This window comes from Trachurus japonicus, chromosome 15 (genome assembly GCF_045865225.1).
Source record: "Trachurus japonicus isolate A0001 chromosome 15, Traja_1.0".
In the NCBI taxonomy this organism is placed as follows: Eukaryota; Metazoa; Chordata; class Actinopteri; order Carangiformes; family Carangidae; genus Trachurus; species Trachurus japonicus.
In genome coordinates this window covers 17,302,550-17,322,031 of record NC_140921.1, presented here as the reverse complement: position 1 = coordinate 17,322,031, position 19,482 = coordinate 17,302,550, and the positions used below count along the sequence as shown (strand labels likewise).

The 19,482-nt window shown below is 42.1% G+C and overlaps 2 protein-coding genes across 11 annotated transcripts in view; both read left to right on the top strand.

The window, feature by feature from the left end:
* Positions 1 to 782: 782 nt before the first annotated feature.
* On the top strand, positions 783 to 12,792 carry zfand4 (zinc finger, AN1-type domain 4). Of its 4 annotated transcripts, none has more exons than XM_085800061.1 (10): positions 783 to 1,034; positions 2,559 to 2,872; positions 4,159 to 4,234; positions 5,025 to 5,092; positions 5,193 to 5,379; positions 5,709 to 5,856; positions 6,267 to 7,508; positions 8,140 to 8,194; positions 10,890 to 11,007; positions 11,683 to 12,792. In XM_085800061.1, exons 2-10 carry the CDS (start codon positions 2,689 to 2,691, stop codon positions 11,816 to 11,818), a joined length of 2,214 nt encoding a protein of 737 aa, XP_085656187.1. In that variant the 5' UTR covers positions 783 to 1,034; positions 2,559 to 2,688; the 3' UTR covers positions 11,819 to 12,792. The 4 variants fall into 4 exon arrangements, with proteins under 4 accessions (XP_085656187.1, XP_085656188.1, XP_085656189.1 ...); XM_085800062.1 differs by having other exon boundaries at positions 783 to 1,135; XM_085800063.1 differs by having other exon boundaries at positions 794 to 1,034; positions 2,562 to 2,872.
* A 5,798-nt stretch (positions 12,793 to 18,590) lies between these two features.
* Positions 18,591 to 19,482, top strand: part of marchf8 (membrane-associated ring finger (C3HC4) 8) — a 78,014-nt gene continuing 77,122 nt past the window's right edge. For 4 of the 7 annotated variants that reach the window (XM_085800060.1, XM_085800053.1, XM_085800056.1 and 1 more), the window contains exon 1: positions 18,705 to 19,064. The gene's annotated coding sequence lies outside the window, so the exon portion shown is untranslated. The other 3 variants (XM_085800054.1, XM_085800059.1, XM_085800055.1) reach the window with 3 other exon arrangements.

The window sequence follows — 19,482 nt, the reverse complement described above, 5'->3', positions numbered from 1 at the left end:
TGTGTGATTATTTCCGATTTAACTTGTTTTCATGTGCACTCTGTCTGAAATATTTATCACTGTTTGATATGAGCAGAAAGCTCACTCCAAAGGAAAGGAGCGTTAGATCTGTTCAGTAACAACATTTCTCTTTCATTTGTGGCTATGGTTCAGTTTTAAATGAGTATCATCATTGCAGTTAAAAAAAAACATTTGCTCTCCTTCTAGCACTCACAGAACACCCATCTAGCTTTTAGAAATTCTGTAACCTTTTCCACATTAGGTTGTAAATAAAGCTCCATACACAGTGAAAGCACAGTTTGTAGATGACAGGCTGAAAGCTCTTGAAGATGATATTAAGTCTTTCTTGTCCCATTTGAAGGATCAGGACCTTAGGTGCTACAAAGCGACAAACATCTGACTTGAGACAGTTTAGATAAAGATACAATTTTTGTAACGTTTGTATGGGAAAAGGTCAAATTTCATGTGAACATATTAGAAAATGTTCACTTTCATCATAACATGTTTATTCATATCATTGTCAATGTATTTTATGAATTATTTTTTTGAAAGATGAAGCAGCTCTTAGACTTTTTAATATAAACTGATAAAATGTACTAGGAAAGTAATTTGTACTAATGTTGTAAACACATATTTGATTGATTTTTAGTATTAGATGTACGGTATGATAATAAGACAGCAGGATGTGTCTATGGTAAAGGTGACCACCTTTGACACCCAGCGCTGACAACGTCATGTCCCGCCCACATCGACCATACGTGGCGCCAATTGGTTCCTTTGTCCTGTCAATCATCAGGCATCACAAAGGTGTTGTTCATTCGTCTGACAGGTAGTATAATGCTGTCGCCAACAATGGGACAACGGCGACCGACATCGGCGGTGCGGTTGACTTCTTTCCGTGTGTAGTTTTTAAGCTTGGAAACGTCATGAGTTTAGTTTTGGACGTAACGTTTCCCTCGACAGCTGCGCCGGACTGGACCGGACTGAAGCCTGTGGATGTAGCCTAGCAGCCTGCTAGCCAACCACCAAGAAAGGTAGCCATTGTTTGAGTTGTTGGCTAACATGGCAACGAAAGCTAACGTTAGCAGCGTTGGCTAACGGGGCTTCGCTACTGTTTTATTGCAAAGGATAACGGGTAAGCGCGGGTTTAACAGCATAAATCTGGTAAAGACCTTTGTGTTTTTTTTAAAACTGCGACGAAGAAATACTGCTTGTGACCCTTCTTTGCTAACGTTAGCCACTGGAAATGTATTGAGACGAATGCCAACTCCATTCATCCCCGTTGTCATGCAGCTAGCTGACCCAGATGATCTCTCTTTCTTTTTTCCCCCGACCTGGCCCTTGGTGTCCGCTTTGGTAATGTGGTCAACCACTTTTATTGTTATCGCTAGAGGCATTTTACACACACACACACACAGCTTTGTCTGTAATCTGACAACCAAGCCATTTTTTTTCCAGAGATTGCTTTGCTGTGACAACCCTGTCGTCTCTGGATTGGTACACCTCAGTCCATGAATACTAACAATACAGAGCCAACAATCAGCAGGACACGTCGTCTTCGGTGTCGTATACCTTACTTAAACGCGTGAGTGAGTTACTATAGCTCCTGTGCTGGGCCTCAATAAACAGCAAAGTAGAAAATATCCGCTGACTGGCTCAGTGCATTATGGGTGCCTTGGATAGCTGTACTAAAAAAAACATGGTGACAAGATAATATTTTGTATCCACATATTGATCTCATCAGTGCAGCAGAAACTGAACTGTTGGCTTCTCAATGGGAAAGGTGTAACCTACAATCTTCTGTTGTCTCTGCAGTGAAGTGATAGAAGCCCATATGGTTATATGACCTAGCATCATTTCAGACGCTGAATCCAACACTTGGTCCTTATCCAGACCTGGCTCTCATGCAGATTATATGTGATAAAATGTTGGAGAGTCAAGTGACACAAGAGGTGATCTCTCAAAGGCTGCGTTCAGGCACAGGACACCTCATACCACTGATGGGGCTTATGTAACACACCTGATCTTGAATTTTGGCCAGTGCCCTAAATGCTGCCCTGAATGTTTCATAAGATGGTTGCACATGTCTGCTGCCACAGATACATGCTGTTGCTCCCAAACAAGTGCTACTCAATTTAAAAGGTACTCCAAGACAAGTTCAAGTTCCCTCTCAAGGAGATTGTTTTCGTATGCATGAGCATAGTGTGAAGTGTTTTACTATCAGAACTACTCCATCAGGTACATAATTTAATTGCTAATTGCTAAGTTATTGTGTGAATATCTCCCACAGTCCTGTTTCCTATGTATAGAATGTGTATAGTCTAGTTTAATAGACCCCCACACAGAGAGAAAATGCTATTAAATACATTATTGGGTGAAATGACAAATTTCTGGGTTTATGTGTTAAAAAAAACTACCGGTACCGCTGATCACAGTGTCAACTTTTGGGGAGCACATATGTCTAAAACAATTGATTGCAGAGGCTGGTAGTGTGTGAGCTAATCAAATCGTCTGAAAATGCATTTTAATCAGTCAATGTTTTTGACTCTCCTTTACAGCAGTGGTCATCCTGCAGGATGTGTGACGGTTGTGAGGCCGGTGAGCAGTGCCTGTCCCTCTCTCCCTCATCTTGGGCCAGCCCTCCCATTTCACTGTCTCCCTGAAGTCTCTCTCCTCCAACCTGCCAAGATGACCGACAGGAAGGAGCCACCCTTCTTTAATGACGACAGTGTGGGAGCTTTTCATTATAAGATCCCTTTCTATGACACTATGGAACTCTTCATAGAGACGCTGACAGGCACCTGTTTTGAGCTGCGTGTGTTGCCCTATGAGGCTGTCATTTCAGTCAAGGCAAAGATCCAGAGGCTGGAAGGTACAAAGTGTATTATTTTAAAGTTTGCCTGTTATTGCTTGCATGTTTTTAAGAAATAATGCCCATATTTTATAACCCAGGATGTTGTACTAATTGGGCCATTTGGCCATTTGTATACAACTGCTCTCAAAGTGTTGTTTTTTATGTTCCTGCAATTTAATTAATTTAGAGCTGCTCAATAGGTTAAATTAATTAAACAAAAGAATGGATAGAAAACTCAAACTAAAATTCAGTATGTAGGTACTGCAGGCCATGTCTTGTGCTCCAGTAGTGGGTTGTTTGTAAAATCTTCCTTCTCTGTCCTATTTTTTTTAAAGAAATAATAGATGCACTCTTCATTCAGAACTGTGCAATAGGGTCAGGCAGTTTAAATATTATTACCACAACAAATTTGTGGGCTCACCTGCTGGCTTGTCTTCCTCACAAGACACTGGAGGCACCACGAATGAATGAACACAGAGAAAATCTGTTCTGCAGTGTAGTGTAGGAGTGTAGCATATTGTGTTTTCATCAGTTTGAGAAGAATGTGTTCAGTGGTTCTTACTTATCAAGAAATGATTTTCTTCAAAGTTTCACCATGGAAAATCCTTCAAGGCTGCTTTGTTGTAGATCAATATGACCTCCCATATCTACATTCTTTGCAGCTGTTTTCAGTTTTGGTCAGAAAGGCCTCTCTGTGCTCTGTGTGTGGGGATGTGTTAGCCAAGTCTGTGTGTTTGTGATGGAGCATACCACTCAGCAATGAAGGGACCACTTGCTCTCTCACCAACACTGGCTCACCTCCAGCCCTGGGTCAGCAAGTTCACTCGCTGTGGGCAGAGAGAGCTTCCTGACTATGCATACTCTCCATCTCATTCCAAGGAGTAGATCTGGAGAGCCTTTGTATTCATTAGGCTGCCATCCTTCTGAGACTTTATTGTTTTGTCTAATTTTCAATGACGTTAGATACAGTGGAGACAGTTTAGTCCAAACAACCTCATGCATTTGCCAGTCTAAGCTGTAAAAGAAGCTTCCTGTATGGTGCGGTAAAAAACAATCACATTCTCAAAATTTGTACTATTTTAATGGACAATGCATCATTTCTATAAATTGCAGTTTTTCAGCAGTTACATAATCCGGTCTTTAGGGGGCAGACATGAATCATCTTTAGCAGTGTGTGTCTGCTTCTGTTGTCAGCATTCCTACCTCAGTTGTCTCTCAGATTCCTGAAGGTAGTAGTATATAAACAGGTCCTGTCAACTGTGGTTGTTTTCTCTCTTACCTTCTCCCTCTTATTATCTGCAAAGGTATCCCTGTTGCCCAGCAACATCTTATCTGGAATAATCTGGAGCTGGACGATGAACATTGTCTTCATGACTATGGGTAAATCTTCTCTCTCCCAATACTGCCTGTTTTTCAGAGCACTGACACTCAGACAAAATCACACAGACAAGGCTTGTTACAGAATTCCTGGTAATGTTTGAAAACATGCATTTAGTATAATTTGCATGTGCGCTTTATAAGCCATCCTGCTGTGGCAGTGACTCAGACTTGATTTAATTCAGCAAGTTGTAAATGAGCCACAGATTCGGAGCTAGATGAGACAAGTGACATGGTCATATTTAGAGAGCTTGTCCCTTAACTCTTGTCAGTTTATGAGATGCAGACCTCACCCTCCAGTGCTCTGCTGGCTGCAGATGGTAGTTGTTGATGGTGATTGTTATGAAGGCTTGTCACTTAATTTTCCACATGAGCAGCCTCTGGTGCGATCTTGCTAGGCTTGCCTATCGCACTGCAGTACGCTTTTGGAGTTTTAGACTCACAAGAGGTAGAGTAGGCAATGAAACATCTGCTCGTATGAAAGAAATGTTCCAGTGATATTCCCAGGCGTGCTCAAGTCATCTGGAAATCATCCTGACCCTCAAAGTGCTGTTTACTTTAGATCAGAGCCTCTTCCAGGAGTAAACCTTTTTGCCCTTTAATGTAGATGTTGCCTACTGTTCAGTCCCTTCTCCCCTGTTCGAGTTGCATACACTGGGAGGTTGACATTAGACATTAGACTTTATTGTCCCTTATTAGGGAAATTCTTTTTCACATAACCTTTTCAATATCTAATGTCTAATACTGTTCATCCATTCTTCTGTATTAACCATCATCCTGTTTGTGTTTGCAGCATTGCAGAGGGCTGCACTTTGAAGTTGGTCCTAGCCATGAGGGGAGGGCCAATTAACACCAGGAGAGGTAACAGACCAAAACACAGCATAGTCACATGATAGTAAATGAGACAATCAAAATGTACTGATTTCTGTTGTTGTTGTTTTTTTAATAATATCTTTCTCAGTAACCATGGAGGACCCTGTCAAAGAGGTGGCTGATCTGATGGAGAGCACAAAGGAGGAGGGCTGGGAGAAAAGCGTGACAAACAAGCAGGTCACATTTGTGGTTTATCGTGAGGGCGACCAGCTAAATTTCTTCCGAGTGGTTGACAGGGGAGATGGCACCCTGACTCCTCTGTCTGAATCTCTGAGGTCAGGATACTGTCATAATGTTTTTATTTTAAGATAATTTAATGATTAATGAATCTGGGGGTTGGTTGAACCACATTAGTCATGTAACAAAAACATCAGAATTGTAAACACATTATTGCATTAGGTTTAAAGTTTTAAGAATTATGCAGAAAGGAGTCACGACTGAGGAACCAACAGAATAAATTAGTATCATTATATAATTATGCAGCCAGTTTGGAGTTCAGTATTCAACATTGATTATTCAATGATGCTCGTGAACCACTACAGCGTCAGGCTGTGTTTCTTAGATCACTAACGGAGGGAGTGTTTTTGCCTCTCATATTTTCTAGTGGTGGCTCGGTGTATAACGTGTATGCAGAGGAGGAGGAGGATGGAGAGAGTTCTGCAGCGGCACAGCAGAGCCTGGAGAACTTCATCACCATGACCAAAATGAAGCTGCTCAAAGCCAAGATGGAGGACATGAACCTCAACAAGAAAGTAGGAGTCTGCCCGGATCACAGAGTGACAGAATTACAGTTTTACTGCCTGTCAGAGTGCAAATGCAGCCTGGACACAGCATTAATTTTCACACCATTTTTAAAATGCAGACTCACACACTCCTGCATGTCATAAACATGGTGTGAAAATGGTTGTCTGCAATCGTTTTGCATAATGCAGATGCACTGCACCAAACACTAATTTGCATGCGTTTGTAAGAGGATAGAGCTTTTCATGACTGTAAACTTTACTGACATTTTAATGTTTTAGAATTGATTTCTATGAGCATCCTAAATTAAGCGATGAGATAACTACTTTGATTTATAATTTTTACAACAGCTGAGAATATACTGTGCCTTGTGTTACGGCGCTGTAGTATAATCTGAAATGTCTGTCTCTCTGTTCTCCAGCCGAAAAAGGCAGCAAAGGTCAAACCGCGGCCGCCTGTCAGCCCACATCCCTGCAGTGGCTCGCTAGGACCTTCCACCACACGACACCATCACCGCCTGCTGCGCTCACTCCCTCAGATCAACCCGCCCCGGCAGTCGAATGCACATCTACCTCCGATCACCGACCATGAATACACAGACCCCTCCCTGCCCTCCAGTGCTGCGTCCTCTGCCCACTTGTCCTTTCCCAGACGACCGCCTCCCTCTTTCTCCTCGCCGTCTTGTTACATGCTTCAGGAGGAGGAGCCGTGGGAGACGTGCCCGCCCTTTGCAAAGATACGGCCCCCTCCCAAAGTTTCTCGCTTGGACATAGGTACCACCAGATTGATGCGGGACTGCGTGTACCCTCAGCTCCCTCCCCTGTGTACCAGGGGGCCGCCCGAAGCCGCCTTCGACGCAGCTGAGCCTGCAGGGGAAGCGGTCGGGCTGGGTTTGTTAGAGGAGGCTGCAGGGCTGGTGGCGCCGACAAAACCTGGAGCTCCGTTTGGGGATTTGTTGGACCCTCTGAGTCTGGATGTGTCCACCCAGCCGGAGGGGGGTTGTCGGTCCCTTGAGGTTGGGGCTCAGCACCCGTTGCCCCTCTCCCCAACCCCACTTAGTACCTGGACACTTGGGACAAGTGATACTCTCACCAGCAGAACTGATAGGACGCAGCTTGGCACATCTTTCCACATGAGTCCTTGCTCTCCATTACCTGCCTCCACATCTCCATCCACTTCGACCAGACTGCTGCCTCAGCCTTTTGATCCCACGCTTTCCTGTTTACAGCCCAACCTTCAAGCACAATCCTCTGCACAAGTGAAGCCAGGCAACGCATCCTCTCACCCCTCCACCTCCTCATCAGTTCCTCCGCCACGCCTTCGAGGCGTGAAAGTGGAGTCACCTGGCAAGAGGCCAGAGCTCATCTCAAAAAGGGAAGCAAGAGGCATCGCTAAGTTGGCCAACCAAGCCTGTAAGGAGCCACTGGGGCCTCTGAACAACTCTGAGCTCTTGGCTTCTCTCTCCACAAGAGCTCCAGAAAGCAGCAGCAGCAGGGACAGCCTTGGAGAGAGTCTGGGACTTTCACTGGCGTTGCCTCCTGCCACTGCCTCAGGACAGAGCAGCCATGGCTCCAGACTACCATCCATCCCGACTAACAGGCTCCTTCAGGATGGTCTCATTAGACAAATGTCACCGTTGCACCAAGCATCAGCCTCCTACATGGTAACAGTGTTTGCTCTTGAAATTAAATTTATGAAAATGTTTTTAATGTTCACGTTTAGTTTGAGCTTCAAAGAATCTGATGTGTTTTGAAGTATTGATGTGAGTCATCAAAGAATGCATTATGCAAAGTACTCACTTAAACTTAAGAAATAATGTCCCTAGAACTATAATTTGCTATAATTGTCAAAATTATCTTTTTATGATATTAGCTAAATAGTTAAGAATCATATCGTCAGATCTCAGCCAGGTTTATGAAATTAATTCCAATTGCTTTGCATTTTAGCGGATACATACATGTATTATGTAGTTAAAATGTCTGGCTAAAATATTAGAAATCAGAGTCAGGTCTATGAAAAAAGTTATCTTGAATTTGATCTTGTATTTAGCTACCCTTCTGATGGGCATCGGTTTTCTATATCTCTTTGGCTCTTCCAAATAATAGGCTGTCCTGTTGCAGCAAGTTCATTCCTTGTAAAACCACTGAACATACTTGGACTGTTAAAGTGATTTAGACTCTTTTCCAGGACAACATCTTTTTTTTTTTTTTCCAAATCTAATTTTCTCAGTAGTAGCACTGCAGCCCATTTTATTGATCTGCTCTAAAACCATTTCATGTTGCTGTTTTTCACAGGCCACCAACACTCTTGCATCAGCTGGAGGAGTCATGACCTCATTCAGGAGAATAGGTAAGGGAGACATGCAGACACCTAAATGTTAAGAACTTGTATATCAAGATAGTGTTGCATTGTGCTGTTTCGATCGGGCACTTGAGTTGTGGACCTTGCAGCACTGTAATTTTGAAATGCTGCTAGCTGTGCTGGAGTGCACACACTGTAGCCAAACAGTTCAGCACTATGAACTATATATAGTTGTTGAAAGGTGCAGTCACACACAGAGATGATATTATGGTGGAAACCTTCAGTACACATTCTTTGAGGGCTACAACAAAGCACCACAAGGGTTTTACGTACTCATTATTTCTACAAGCGCAAAAGCAGTACAAACAACAGAAGGCGGCTGGCCTACACACTAGCACATTCATCTATTTATTTATGTCAGCCACTGATATGCTTAGACTGAATATGCATAACTACACACGGATCGATGCACAAAGTTGTGAGTCAAGACTCTCTGTTTACCATTTTTGAATTCAGTGTTTACCACAGGCGGAGAGTTTATTGGAGGTGGTCAAGCCTGAGTCAGCTTCAAACAGCGATGAACAAACCAACTAATGACTATTTTTTGTTTAGGCACTAATTAGCTATGTGTTCAAGGTTGTTGTCTGGGAAGAAACATCCTTAGTAGCTTGTTGCTCTCCCCCATGCTTCACTGTAGGAGGGTGTTGTCCAGTTGTAGGCGGTGGATACAGTAGCATTTGGCGTTTCAGGGCAAAGAGTTCAGTTCTGTCTAACCACACAAGAGTACTTTTTTCCCACAATGGTTTGAGTTGACAGTGATATTCACAGAGTATTAAATGTAGATATTATTGTTTTGTTTGCTAAAAAATAGTCCTAATATTGTCATCATTGGATAATTAGAGATGTAGCAAAAGCTACACTGGAAAATCTGCATCTGAAACAACCAGCAAATATTATGATTTATTTTAGGGTCTACAATTTCCTAATAATTTTCCAGATATTTCCTGGCAAGACCTATGTAATTTGGTACTAATTTTAGGGAAAACAGAGTTGAATAAAGTTTCCAATAATAAATTGTATGATAGGGGTTTAGGTGGACATGTTTCAAGGTAAATCTATTTCCCTATAATTACAATATCATAATTATTTCCAGGAAATGTCCTTGGAAATTATTAGGAAAGAACAGACCTGTAAATAAATATTTTAATTGCTCTATAATTCAGTGTTTTTTTTTTCATAAAAACCCATTGGGCCCCAGGTACTTGCAGTTTTACAGACTTCCCATTGTGCTTCATTAAAACACTGGAACCTTTTCCTGTGTGACCACTGACTGAACTGCAGGGCAACACAAACAAACAGCAGTCAGCAGTTTTAATGAAGCTATCAGCACTGACAGCAACTGAAACAAGCTGACATACTTTGTTACACCAAAAAGGGACTTTTGTCTCTCTCGGTGCATCATGTGTCTTCAGAACCAGATCTGCTGAAAGATCAGATCCTCTTTATTTAATGAATCTGATAAGGATCAAGAGTTAACAAAACTCAACTGGGACAGCCCTAAATTAAATGTCGTCAAATGTAGTCAAATTCTAATTAAGGCTCCAGTGCAGCAGAATGTAGAAAATGTGAATGGGTCTGAATATATCTGAATCCTCTGTATGCCTGTATGGTAGAAGATTAAAGTGCACGAAACAAATAAAAATCCAATCCCACGCCCAGCTGCTTGACAGCAAGCTTCCTGTACCTTCATCACAGAGCTGTCAGTTTTATCTGTATGTTCCCGTATCCCCACGGCTCACAAACCTAGCTGAGCCGCATGCTTCCACAGACACGATTATCACGAGTACATGCTGACATAAACCAGTGTTCCCTGACTCCCGGAAATGAACTGAAGAGTATTTTGTGACATGTTTCCTGAAATTATAACGGGCACTGATTCCTATGGCAAAGCTGTTTCCTCAAATTCTTTTCTGCTTGAAACATACATGACCAATCCGTTAAAGTGTCACAGATTTACTCCTTTTTTTAGGTCAAGTTCAATCTACTGCAGCTAATTTGAAATTCACACATCATTTCTAATACAACTGCCAGGGATAACAAAGAAACCCAAGATGAGAAGAATTGAATCTGACAGTTTTGAACGCCGTGTTTTTGAAGGATTATTTTGAGGCAGTTGGTATCTGATAGACATTAATAAGATATAATGCTTGGTATGAAAATACTCTCCTTTTGCTCAGTGGAAAGACGATGAATCAGAAACTGAGACAAACTTTAAACGATATTGGGTTTCCGGCCAAACTCAGTTTTTTGAGCCTCAGTAGGTGTTTTACCTTTTGACAGGTGGTTAAAATATCTACTTTGGCATCACTGCATGGGTTTGAAGTGCAAAACAGAGAAATGCAATTTTACCTAACTTGCACGATTCTGCCTTGATCCAACCTTGACTCTCTGAGTAATGTGATGGATGTGGCTTAAGCAAATTTAAATTCTGTGTTATGCAAGCACAAATGAAACCAACCCGACTTCATCAGAAAGTTGTATGTCAAGAGAAATATTCCTAACAAGTCTTATGCCGTGTGCAGACACCAGGGATACTTGAAATGTTTTCATTCAAAGAGGAGAGCCTAGCTACATTATTGGACTGTGCAGATTTGTTCCACCGATAGAAACCTTTTCACTGCATGATCAGCTTATTCCACAGAGGCTCCTGTGAAGTATAAAAAAAAATGTCCTCTTCTCTCAGGCACTCCAACTTACCACCTACCTCCAGTCAAGGCTCCCACAGGCAGCAAGAAGAAGAGCGCAAAGCACTGCTTCCTCTGTGGCAAGAAGACTGGCCTGGCCACCAGCTACGAGTGCAGGTACAAATCCCTCCAGTCACTCACACTCACTCAGTCATTCAATCAGTTACTCCGTCTGTCACTCAGTCTTGTCCTTTAAAACCCCCTTTTTGTACAAAGAGGTTTTTTTTTAGTTTATCATTTTGTCTCTCCATTGAATCGCTATCTCTGCTCACTGCTATTAAGCTTATTAGAGTTTCTCCCCACGACATCAGTCTAGATCACTTCTGTCTCCTGGGTCTTTTTTCAGGCGTACACATTGAATCTGATGCAACAGTATGTAACTCTAATCTCTTGACATTGGCCACTTGAAGAGGATGAGTCATTAAAGGATAGAACTCCTTGTTAACCAAAAGGCTGGTAACCTGTGTGATTAAGGTTGCTCACTGATGAAATAAATTACACGTCTATAATAGCGTGTGTTCTCTCCACTATTGGACTGCTGTGAATCGATTAGAGGACATGTGAGGGGATTTTTAGTCAAAGAAAACTTTTCCTCCAGAGAAGTTAAAAAGAGGGAGTCATGTGACTGAGAAGAACAGCCTTATGACTGAGCAGATGATGTTTGCTGATGGAGAAACTGTTGTCATTTTTTGACTGAAAGGGCTTGAGAGGAAGACTAAAAATAAAATATTATGTCCTGATGAGGTGGGTTTTTTGCATACATAGTGAAATGTGTTTATTTAAATCTTTTAGGTGCGGTCACAACTTCTGTGCCACCCACCGCTACGCAGAGACGCATGACTGCACGTATGACTACAAAAGTGCCGGACGGCGATTTCTGCAAGAGACCAACCCTCTTATCAGTGCTCCCAAGCTGCCTAAGATCTAGACCCCACAACCCTCTCCTCTAGACGACGGACAACCTGAAGAATCCACAGGTTTTCAGTGACTGAACCGAAGAGATTTTGCAGAGTAATTTCTAGCAGAGAGAAGGCACCTATTCACCACTGTGCTTTTTTTTATCAGCCAAGTTTGCTTCGAATTCAAATAAACTAGTCTGTTAAGCCAAGTGTGAACAAACAAGAGTTGACTGAATTGGCACAGAACTAATTATCACCTCTTGACAATGTGAAAACGTTTATCCTTTTTATCTGTTACCTTATTCCTTTCCCATTACGTCAAAACAAAACAAACAAAAAAAAAACCTGTGCATGTATGTAGGTAGTTTTGGTTAAATATATCTGCTGCACGTTCAAACATGTCTGTTTTTAGTTTTGTAAGCCTTTTTTTTTTTTAATAGGACCACTGATGACTTTTCATTCGACAAGTCTTTGACAGATGCACTTTAGAACTATCATATTTATACATTTGACTTTCCTTATTGTGACGGGAAAGGATACTTACATTTCTGTGTTTGTCTTATGAAGTGTTTATGTTGTCGTCGTCAAGATTTTTATATTCTGCACCGCTAAACGTCTTTCTTACACGGGCACATACATACCGACATTACTAATGAAATCTTTCTTTAAAAGAGAACAACACACCCGCTTACTGATGAAATACTTAATATTTATTAATGAATACTACTTATTTAAATTCAAGGTTGGTTTTAAAATAGCAAGTATGCAAATGTGTGTAGGTGTGAATGTCAGTTGTAATCCATATGCCTATCAAGTAAACTGTATTGGGATTGGGGGGGCGTGGTTATGGTATTTATGATGTGTCTACAGTACGGTGGTTGCCATAAAAAAAAATCTTTTGTAAGTCTTTTTTATTGCTCAGCTGTTGCAAAAACTTTAAATGCTGTTAAAGTATCTACAGGGGTTTGATCTAATAAAGTTTCTTCTAAGCGTTTAGATCCCACACTTGTCTAAAATCATATTTCCGACCAAATTCGATTTGTAAGGAAACGCCGAGTTCAGCCTCTTCTACTTGGTCCTGCTGCCATTTCCTGTCATTTCTTTGCAGTCTCCCTCAAGTCCTGCTGATGTGCTCCCTCATTATTTGTGACATTGAATGTTTGACCTTTCCTGCCGCTCACCATTAATAGTTATCATCGCACTGCTGTGAAGTAGATGAGACGCCGTTTCCGTTTGGTATCACTGACTCATTCTTCTCACATTGAGTACGCAGCGCTCCTGACTCAGACCCTCGGCTAGTTCCTTAGCAACAAGCAGGAATTCTTTGAACCTGTTGAATATTAGTCTCCACCCCCTCCCACTCAACCCCCCACCCCCATATGCCCTATACGCACCTATAATTCTCGTCAAAGTTGTGACAAATATAGTTAAGGGGGCTGCCTCAGGATTAGCCTTTGCTCTTACCAGCCTGCTATCTTGCTAATTTGACACTTAGCTGATTGTGCACCACAAATGCTACAACACGTTAACACCCTTAATTAGCAAACATCTCTAACTGAAACATGAGCCGATGTGTGAACTGGTAATTTGCTGCAGGACTATACTGTTTGTGTATACATGACAAATAGTAAGATGTTACTAAAACTAAAGTTCCGTTGGAAATATGATATTATGTATGATTTCAAATAATTCAGATTTCAGATCTTTTGATGTGTCTGATCCCATTGGATCCTCTGCCGCTTGCTCTACATTTTTAAATGCAATGTCTGCACATTTATATTTTTGTCAGTGAGAGCACTTCAAAGCTGTAATTTGTTTACGTATATACATGTAAAACACAAGCTGATCCTGAAAAATGGAGCAGATAATGTGGCAATCAGAGAATTCAAAGACACTGTAATCAAAAACACAAATGTCGTCCTCTCTTTGCTGGTGAGTCACTGAGTTGAGAGGTTCAAATAATAAGTGGGGGCATTGCTTATTATTCACTCTGCTTTCATTGTGGATGCTGCTCCTGTGCTACAGACAAACCCTGACCTGAGTCACGTCTTGGTGTTTTTATCCACACTCTCCTCCTTCATGTTGACTGGCTTGATCCAGGATAATTGGGCTGTGTAGCATATACAGCTGAAACACTGCTTACTCTCTCTTGACGGATAAATGAATAGAAGCATCTTTATACAGGCATCTCAAGATGAATTTTAGAAAAATACATCGCAGATTTTTTCTTAGAACTCCTCCATACAGCAGGAGGGAACATATTTTATCATGCAAAGTGTGTCACTGTTTCAAATGTTATACTTGACACTATCCACAACACAAGATATGAATTTCAGTTTTAAAATACATAATAACCTGTCGAAACTAAAGCCATTTTTTTTTTTATTGTGGAGATAGTGGAGCCAGACTGTGACCATGACTTAGCACCAGTCCTGCATTGGCCATCACATAAACCAATTCTTTTCACTTCAGCATGTCTGATACTATGTTTTATGATGTAATTTTCTTTCAGCAAGTTGAAGTGGAGATAAAAGGTTGTTTCATGTTGTGTTTATTTATTGGGTGTGTACTCATATTCCCATTTGCTTTGTGTCTTATGTCATTCACTTGTCTCTTTCAAATAGGGCAATGTGCTCCCAACACTACAGGGACATATTTTAGATGATATACTGTAATGTTTGGCACAAACATACTTTAACCTTCACTCAGTATTAAGTTTGCTGTCAGAGATTGTTTTATCTACTATGCATTTAAAAAGCGTGTGTGATATATAGGCTGTGTAACTCCTGATGGTTAACACTGCTGCCTGAGTCAGTGGCCTTAAGAACGACTGAGCCAAAATAGTAGCGACTGTTTGACTTGCTGCATTGCCCCAAGCAGAAAAACACTGAACCCACTCATTTCTGTAGCCCCCCTCCCCCTCGAAGTAAAAACTGGTGTCAGACTGGCATTCAAACTGTTCGCATCCACTCTCCTGGGAGCGCTACTGTACTCCTGAAGGGAGTTACATAATGAAGTCCTCTGTAGCTCTGGTGGACCTTTGTCAAATCTGACAGGTGAAGTGACATCACGCAGGTATCAGTTTAGCCTGGGACACTCCAAATTTTCAACAAAGCCTATCTGTCAAAAACTGGGACATGAAGTTTAAAAGATATGGGCCTGGGAATGGGCATTATGGGAGCTGTAGGAAACTGTGTTCTTGGAGCCCTGTCTGATTTTAAAGGCTAAAAGTCATGCATCATCAAATTTGACATTTCTTTCTTTTGTTTCTCTCTCTCTCTCTTGCGAGTCCTCCCAACTCCATGAAAGTGCATCACTACATTGCTGGAGTGTACTACCAAGACTGGGTTCTTTTCATTTCCATACCATAGTGTACCTTCTGGGATATGTACAGGTTTTTGTCTGAGTGTTTGATTTGGTTTTCTTCAGTTGTTTCTTCAGTTCAGTTGAACAGTCTTCACTGCTCCTGTGCACTGTATCGCATATACACACCACCCGAATGCCTTTTTTTTTTCTTTTAGGATTATTCAGCTTGCCTCTCGGAGCTCATGCCAAGAGCTGCAAGTCTATATTTTGCTCAGACTGAAAAACAATGCTGCTCCTTTCTTGTTCTAAACTTGGCTTTTGGATGGTGAAATCCAGCTCAGAGAGGGTAGCAGTGAACATATTTCATACTGAAATGTCCACAGGGCAGGAAAGAAGTGATCTCAGATATAAAAAATGAAAGGCTGTTGACTGCCCATTTAATAGTAATTCATTGGATCAGTTAAACTGAACGGTTTCTAAAATTCATTACCCACCCCTCATCTTTTGTTCGCATTCAGACTGTGGTTTATACTGTAGTGTCTGAATTGGCATCTGCAATCCTTGACAGACTGAAACAGATGAAACAAAACACACTCACTCATGCCTTGGCATGCAATGACATAATGGTCACAATTGGAAATCAACAAATACACATCAAGTAAACCTAAACAGGGCCGACAGACATTAAAATTCGACACAACTGTGATACTAAAAAAGTGGTAATGGTCCAAGTGTTAAGGTGTGTGCACTCTTTGCTGTGAAAATGCATCGAGTGCCATGACATAAGAACATCAGCAGTGCTGAGTCATACTGTTATGAGCCGAGGTATCGCCGAGCAGGAATCAAAACCTAAAAATGATCAGGAACAACCAGCTTGACAGGTTCAGTGTGCAGGGTATATGTATGAAAGCATCCCAGTGCACACCAAGAAAAATCTTAACACTCTGAAAACGTATTTGAACCGTTTACCACCTCATCTCCTTCTACTTTCCCCCTCTCGCTCTCTCTGCTTCCTTCTGTTTTAAAAACCTTGTCTCGTTCACTTAATGGGACCTGGTATGTCAATCATGTAGTTGTCCCATAACAAACACAGAAATGTGATATGTTTGCTGGCCAGGTCGGTGTTGGGTTGGGAGTGGTGTAAATGGCTTCATGGGATCACCTCTTTCTCGCCGCTGTTCCCCTCTTTCTAAAAAGTAAGATTTGGATTCCTAACGCCCTGTAAAATATGGTAAAAAGACAGTTTGGTTATCATCACGACAGATGCCTGCCGCTCTGCATGCCATGTCGTAATCCCTCCATGCCGTGCAGCAAGACAGCCTCTATCTCTCTGACGCAGGGACACATGCATGACAATTTGGCAGACTCGTTTCTGAGGTGCCCACTTTGTCCAGACAGAGCACAGAGGCTCCGTTGTCCCACCCCAAGGACAGAGTGGCGGACTGTGCATCAGTAATAAGCCCAAACACAATACCAGGTTTCACAGAGATAGAGCCGAGGCTTTAAGTCAACAGAGGAATACATTCCCTCGTTTAATAGGAGAGCCTCTCCCAGCATACTGCACTGAGAGAGCAGGAGGTGTGGAGTTACAGTGATTCACTCCAGCTTGGATTGTCATACAGACAACTACCATTCATGAACTTGTTGAGCAACTCCACTCACCACCCTGCTGCCTTAATGCCTTCATGTTCAAACCTTGGATGTATTTCATTACGGAAAAACTAACTGTGTCTCTGCATCGATTCAGACATGACTTGTTTTCTAAAGCAGAAACCAAATCTTGAGCACAACCTGAGAACAAGCTGGTTCCCCAATATCAAAACTACACACAATTTGATCCAAAAGTGTTTGTTGAAAACCACATTAAAACATGACTACTAGCTGTGGTGAGTTAAAGATAAGCTAGCAACTTGTTAGCCTGTCTTCGCGCAAATACTGGAAACATGGGGAAACAGGCAGGGGTGAGGTTTGGGTGGACTAGGGGGATTCTGTTATCGTTGTGCAGAATCTGCCCAGTTGTTCTCATCAAATCAAATCTTCATCTATAAAGCACTTTTCATACAAATGGTCAGCACAAAGTGCTTTACATGGTAAAAGCAATGCAAACCCTGCTTTTAAGAATATCAAAATTCCCTGCAGCCCCCAGGCCACTGCATTGACGGGGGCCATAATATAAAAAGGGTGCCTCACCATGGGTAGGTGTTTTTACCTTAGGTAAGAGGCTGGTGCCAGAAGACCTCAGGGCCTGCGAGGGTTCGTTAAGGTACGTAAGAGCAATTCTGAAAGATAAGAAGGCTAAAAGCCACTAACACATATAAAAACCATTAAAAGAACCTTGAAATCATGTCTGAAACACACAGGGAGTCAATACAGTGATTTTAAAACTGGAGTAATGTGGGCCCGCCTTCTGGTCTTGTCAGCACATGTGCAGCTGAGTTCTGCAAAAGTTGTAGGCTTGAGAGGCTTTTTTTTTTTTTTGGAAGACTATACTGTAAAGCAGAGTGTTACAGTTATCAATACCACTAGAGATAAAAGTCATATTGATCACATAACATTGTGTGCAGCTCATAGACGGTGCAGCTATAACAGCCTACACAGGATCATCCCTATGTTCCCCGGGTCCTATGTTCCCCACTTTGTATGGGGCAGGGGAACATAGAACCCTTTTTCTAAAAAAAAGGTCCTATGTTCCCCTCTGTGTCCAGACCGGGGAACATAGGACCCTTTTTTAGAAAAAGGGTCCTATGTTCCCCGCTTTTCCCCAAAAGGACCCGGGGAACATGCAATTTTTGGTCCCATACCTGGAAGTGGAGTTGTGACTTGGCATATTTTTGCCTATTTTTGAGTGAGAAGTTGAGTTGTGACTTTGAGTGAGAAGTGGAATTGTCCCAATGGTTGGGTTTAGGCAATGAAGAAAGGAGTTGGTTAAGTTTAGTAAAAAGACCAGGTAGAGGTTAACCTAACCCTAGCTATACATCCAGCAACATTGGCATCCATCTGCAGCTCCCTTGTTCACCTGGCAAAGGTAAACCACATACTTGTTTTATCTCAGTTTTCTCCACCATCTCCAAAGAGCTATGCTTTGCTCTCTTACAGTACCCTCTATATGCTACACCACAATATTATCTTAAGTTAGCCTGTTGTGTTGATTGTGTGGGAGAAGTAGGGTGTGGGCTAGTTGGTGAGGTTTCCTCCATGTGCCCACTGCTGATAATAGCTGTGACACAAGGAAACAGTTCAGTTGTGGCAAAGAAAAATAAAATAGCTTATAACTTATGTGCCATGATTAGGCTATTATCCTAGGTAAGGTTAGTTCAATTTTCCACACTACTTTCATCACCACCATCTTCATCATCATCATCATCATCATCATCGTCATCATCACTAGTGTAATCATCACCACCATCTTCATCCTCGGTGCGTCCGCGTGCGCCGTCGCCTGTCCTTTAAATTGATTTTTTTTTTCTCCCTAGGATTTTTTTTTTTTTTTTTTTGCTCCATCTTAACGCGGAAGTCGGTGACGCACCACCACACTCAGCTGCTCAGCCGTGACAATGAAATAAACATCGTCGGCAGTCGGTGCCAAACGCAGCGGTGAGTGAGTGTCTAGTGTGTGTGTGTGTGTGTGTGTGTTGTTTTTTTCCCCCCCTCCTGTGTGTCAGTAGGAATATGGAGCAACATTTGGTCCAGTGCAGCTATGCGTCCGTCCGCACCGAGGCTCCCGACTGTCCGCGGCGCCTCGCGCTTTATTGAAGCTATTAAACCCAACCGGACTGACTGACGGACCGAGCTGAGCTGAGCTGACTGACTGACTGACTGACTGACTGACTGAGCGTCTGGACTGTGCTCGGATGTGATAGTGTGAACAATTTGTTTGTTTTTTATTTTTTATTTTTTCACCTCCCCGCTGTAGAAGCCGACAGTCTGTCCCCTGCCTGGCGACGGTGACCGTAGGCTGTTGTGATTAAGGTAAGGAAATTCAGTTTTTTTTTGTTTTTTTTATGCGAGCGGCTGGTGCACTCTGCAGCAAAAGAAAAAAAACGCATTTGTATCAGCTGAAAAAAAAAACTGTATCCCCTCGGGCTTTCTCCTGGAGACGTCATGTAAGATCTTGTATGTTGTTTCCTCCCTGACACCCTGCTGTGATGGGACACCGGGGTCATGAAGATACTGTAATCCCAGCCTGGTGGATATTTGACTATTTCCTCTTTTTTTTTTCATCCCGTCGCTCCACTCGGTTGTTTTTTTTTTCTATTCTACAAATGAACATGTCACAGTGCGAGATCAAGCAGTCGCCTTCTAGTTTATCATAGCGGATCAATTTTGATTGGGATGTTGATTGTCGAATTTGCATGATGGGAGTACAGATAGGGCTTGTTTTGTCTCA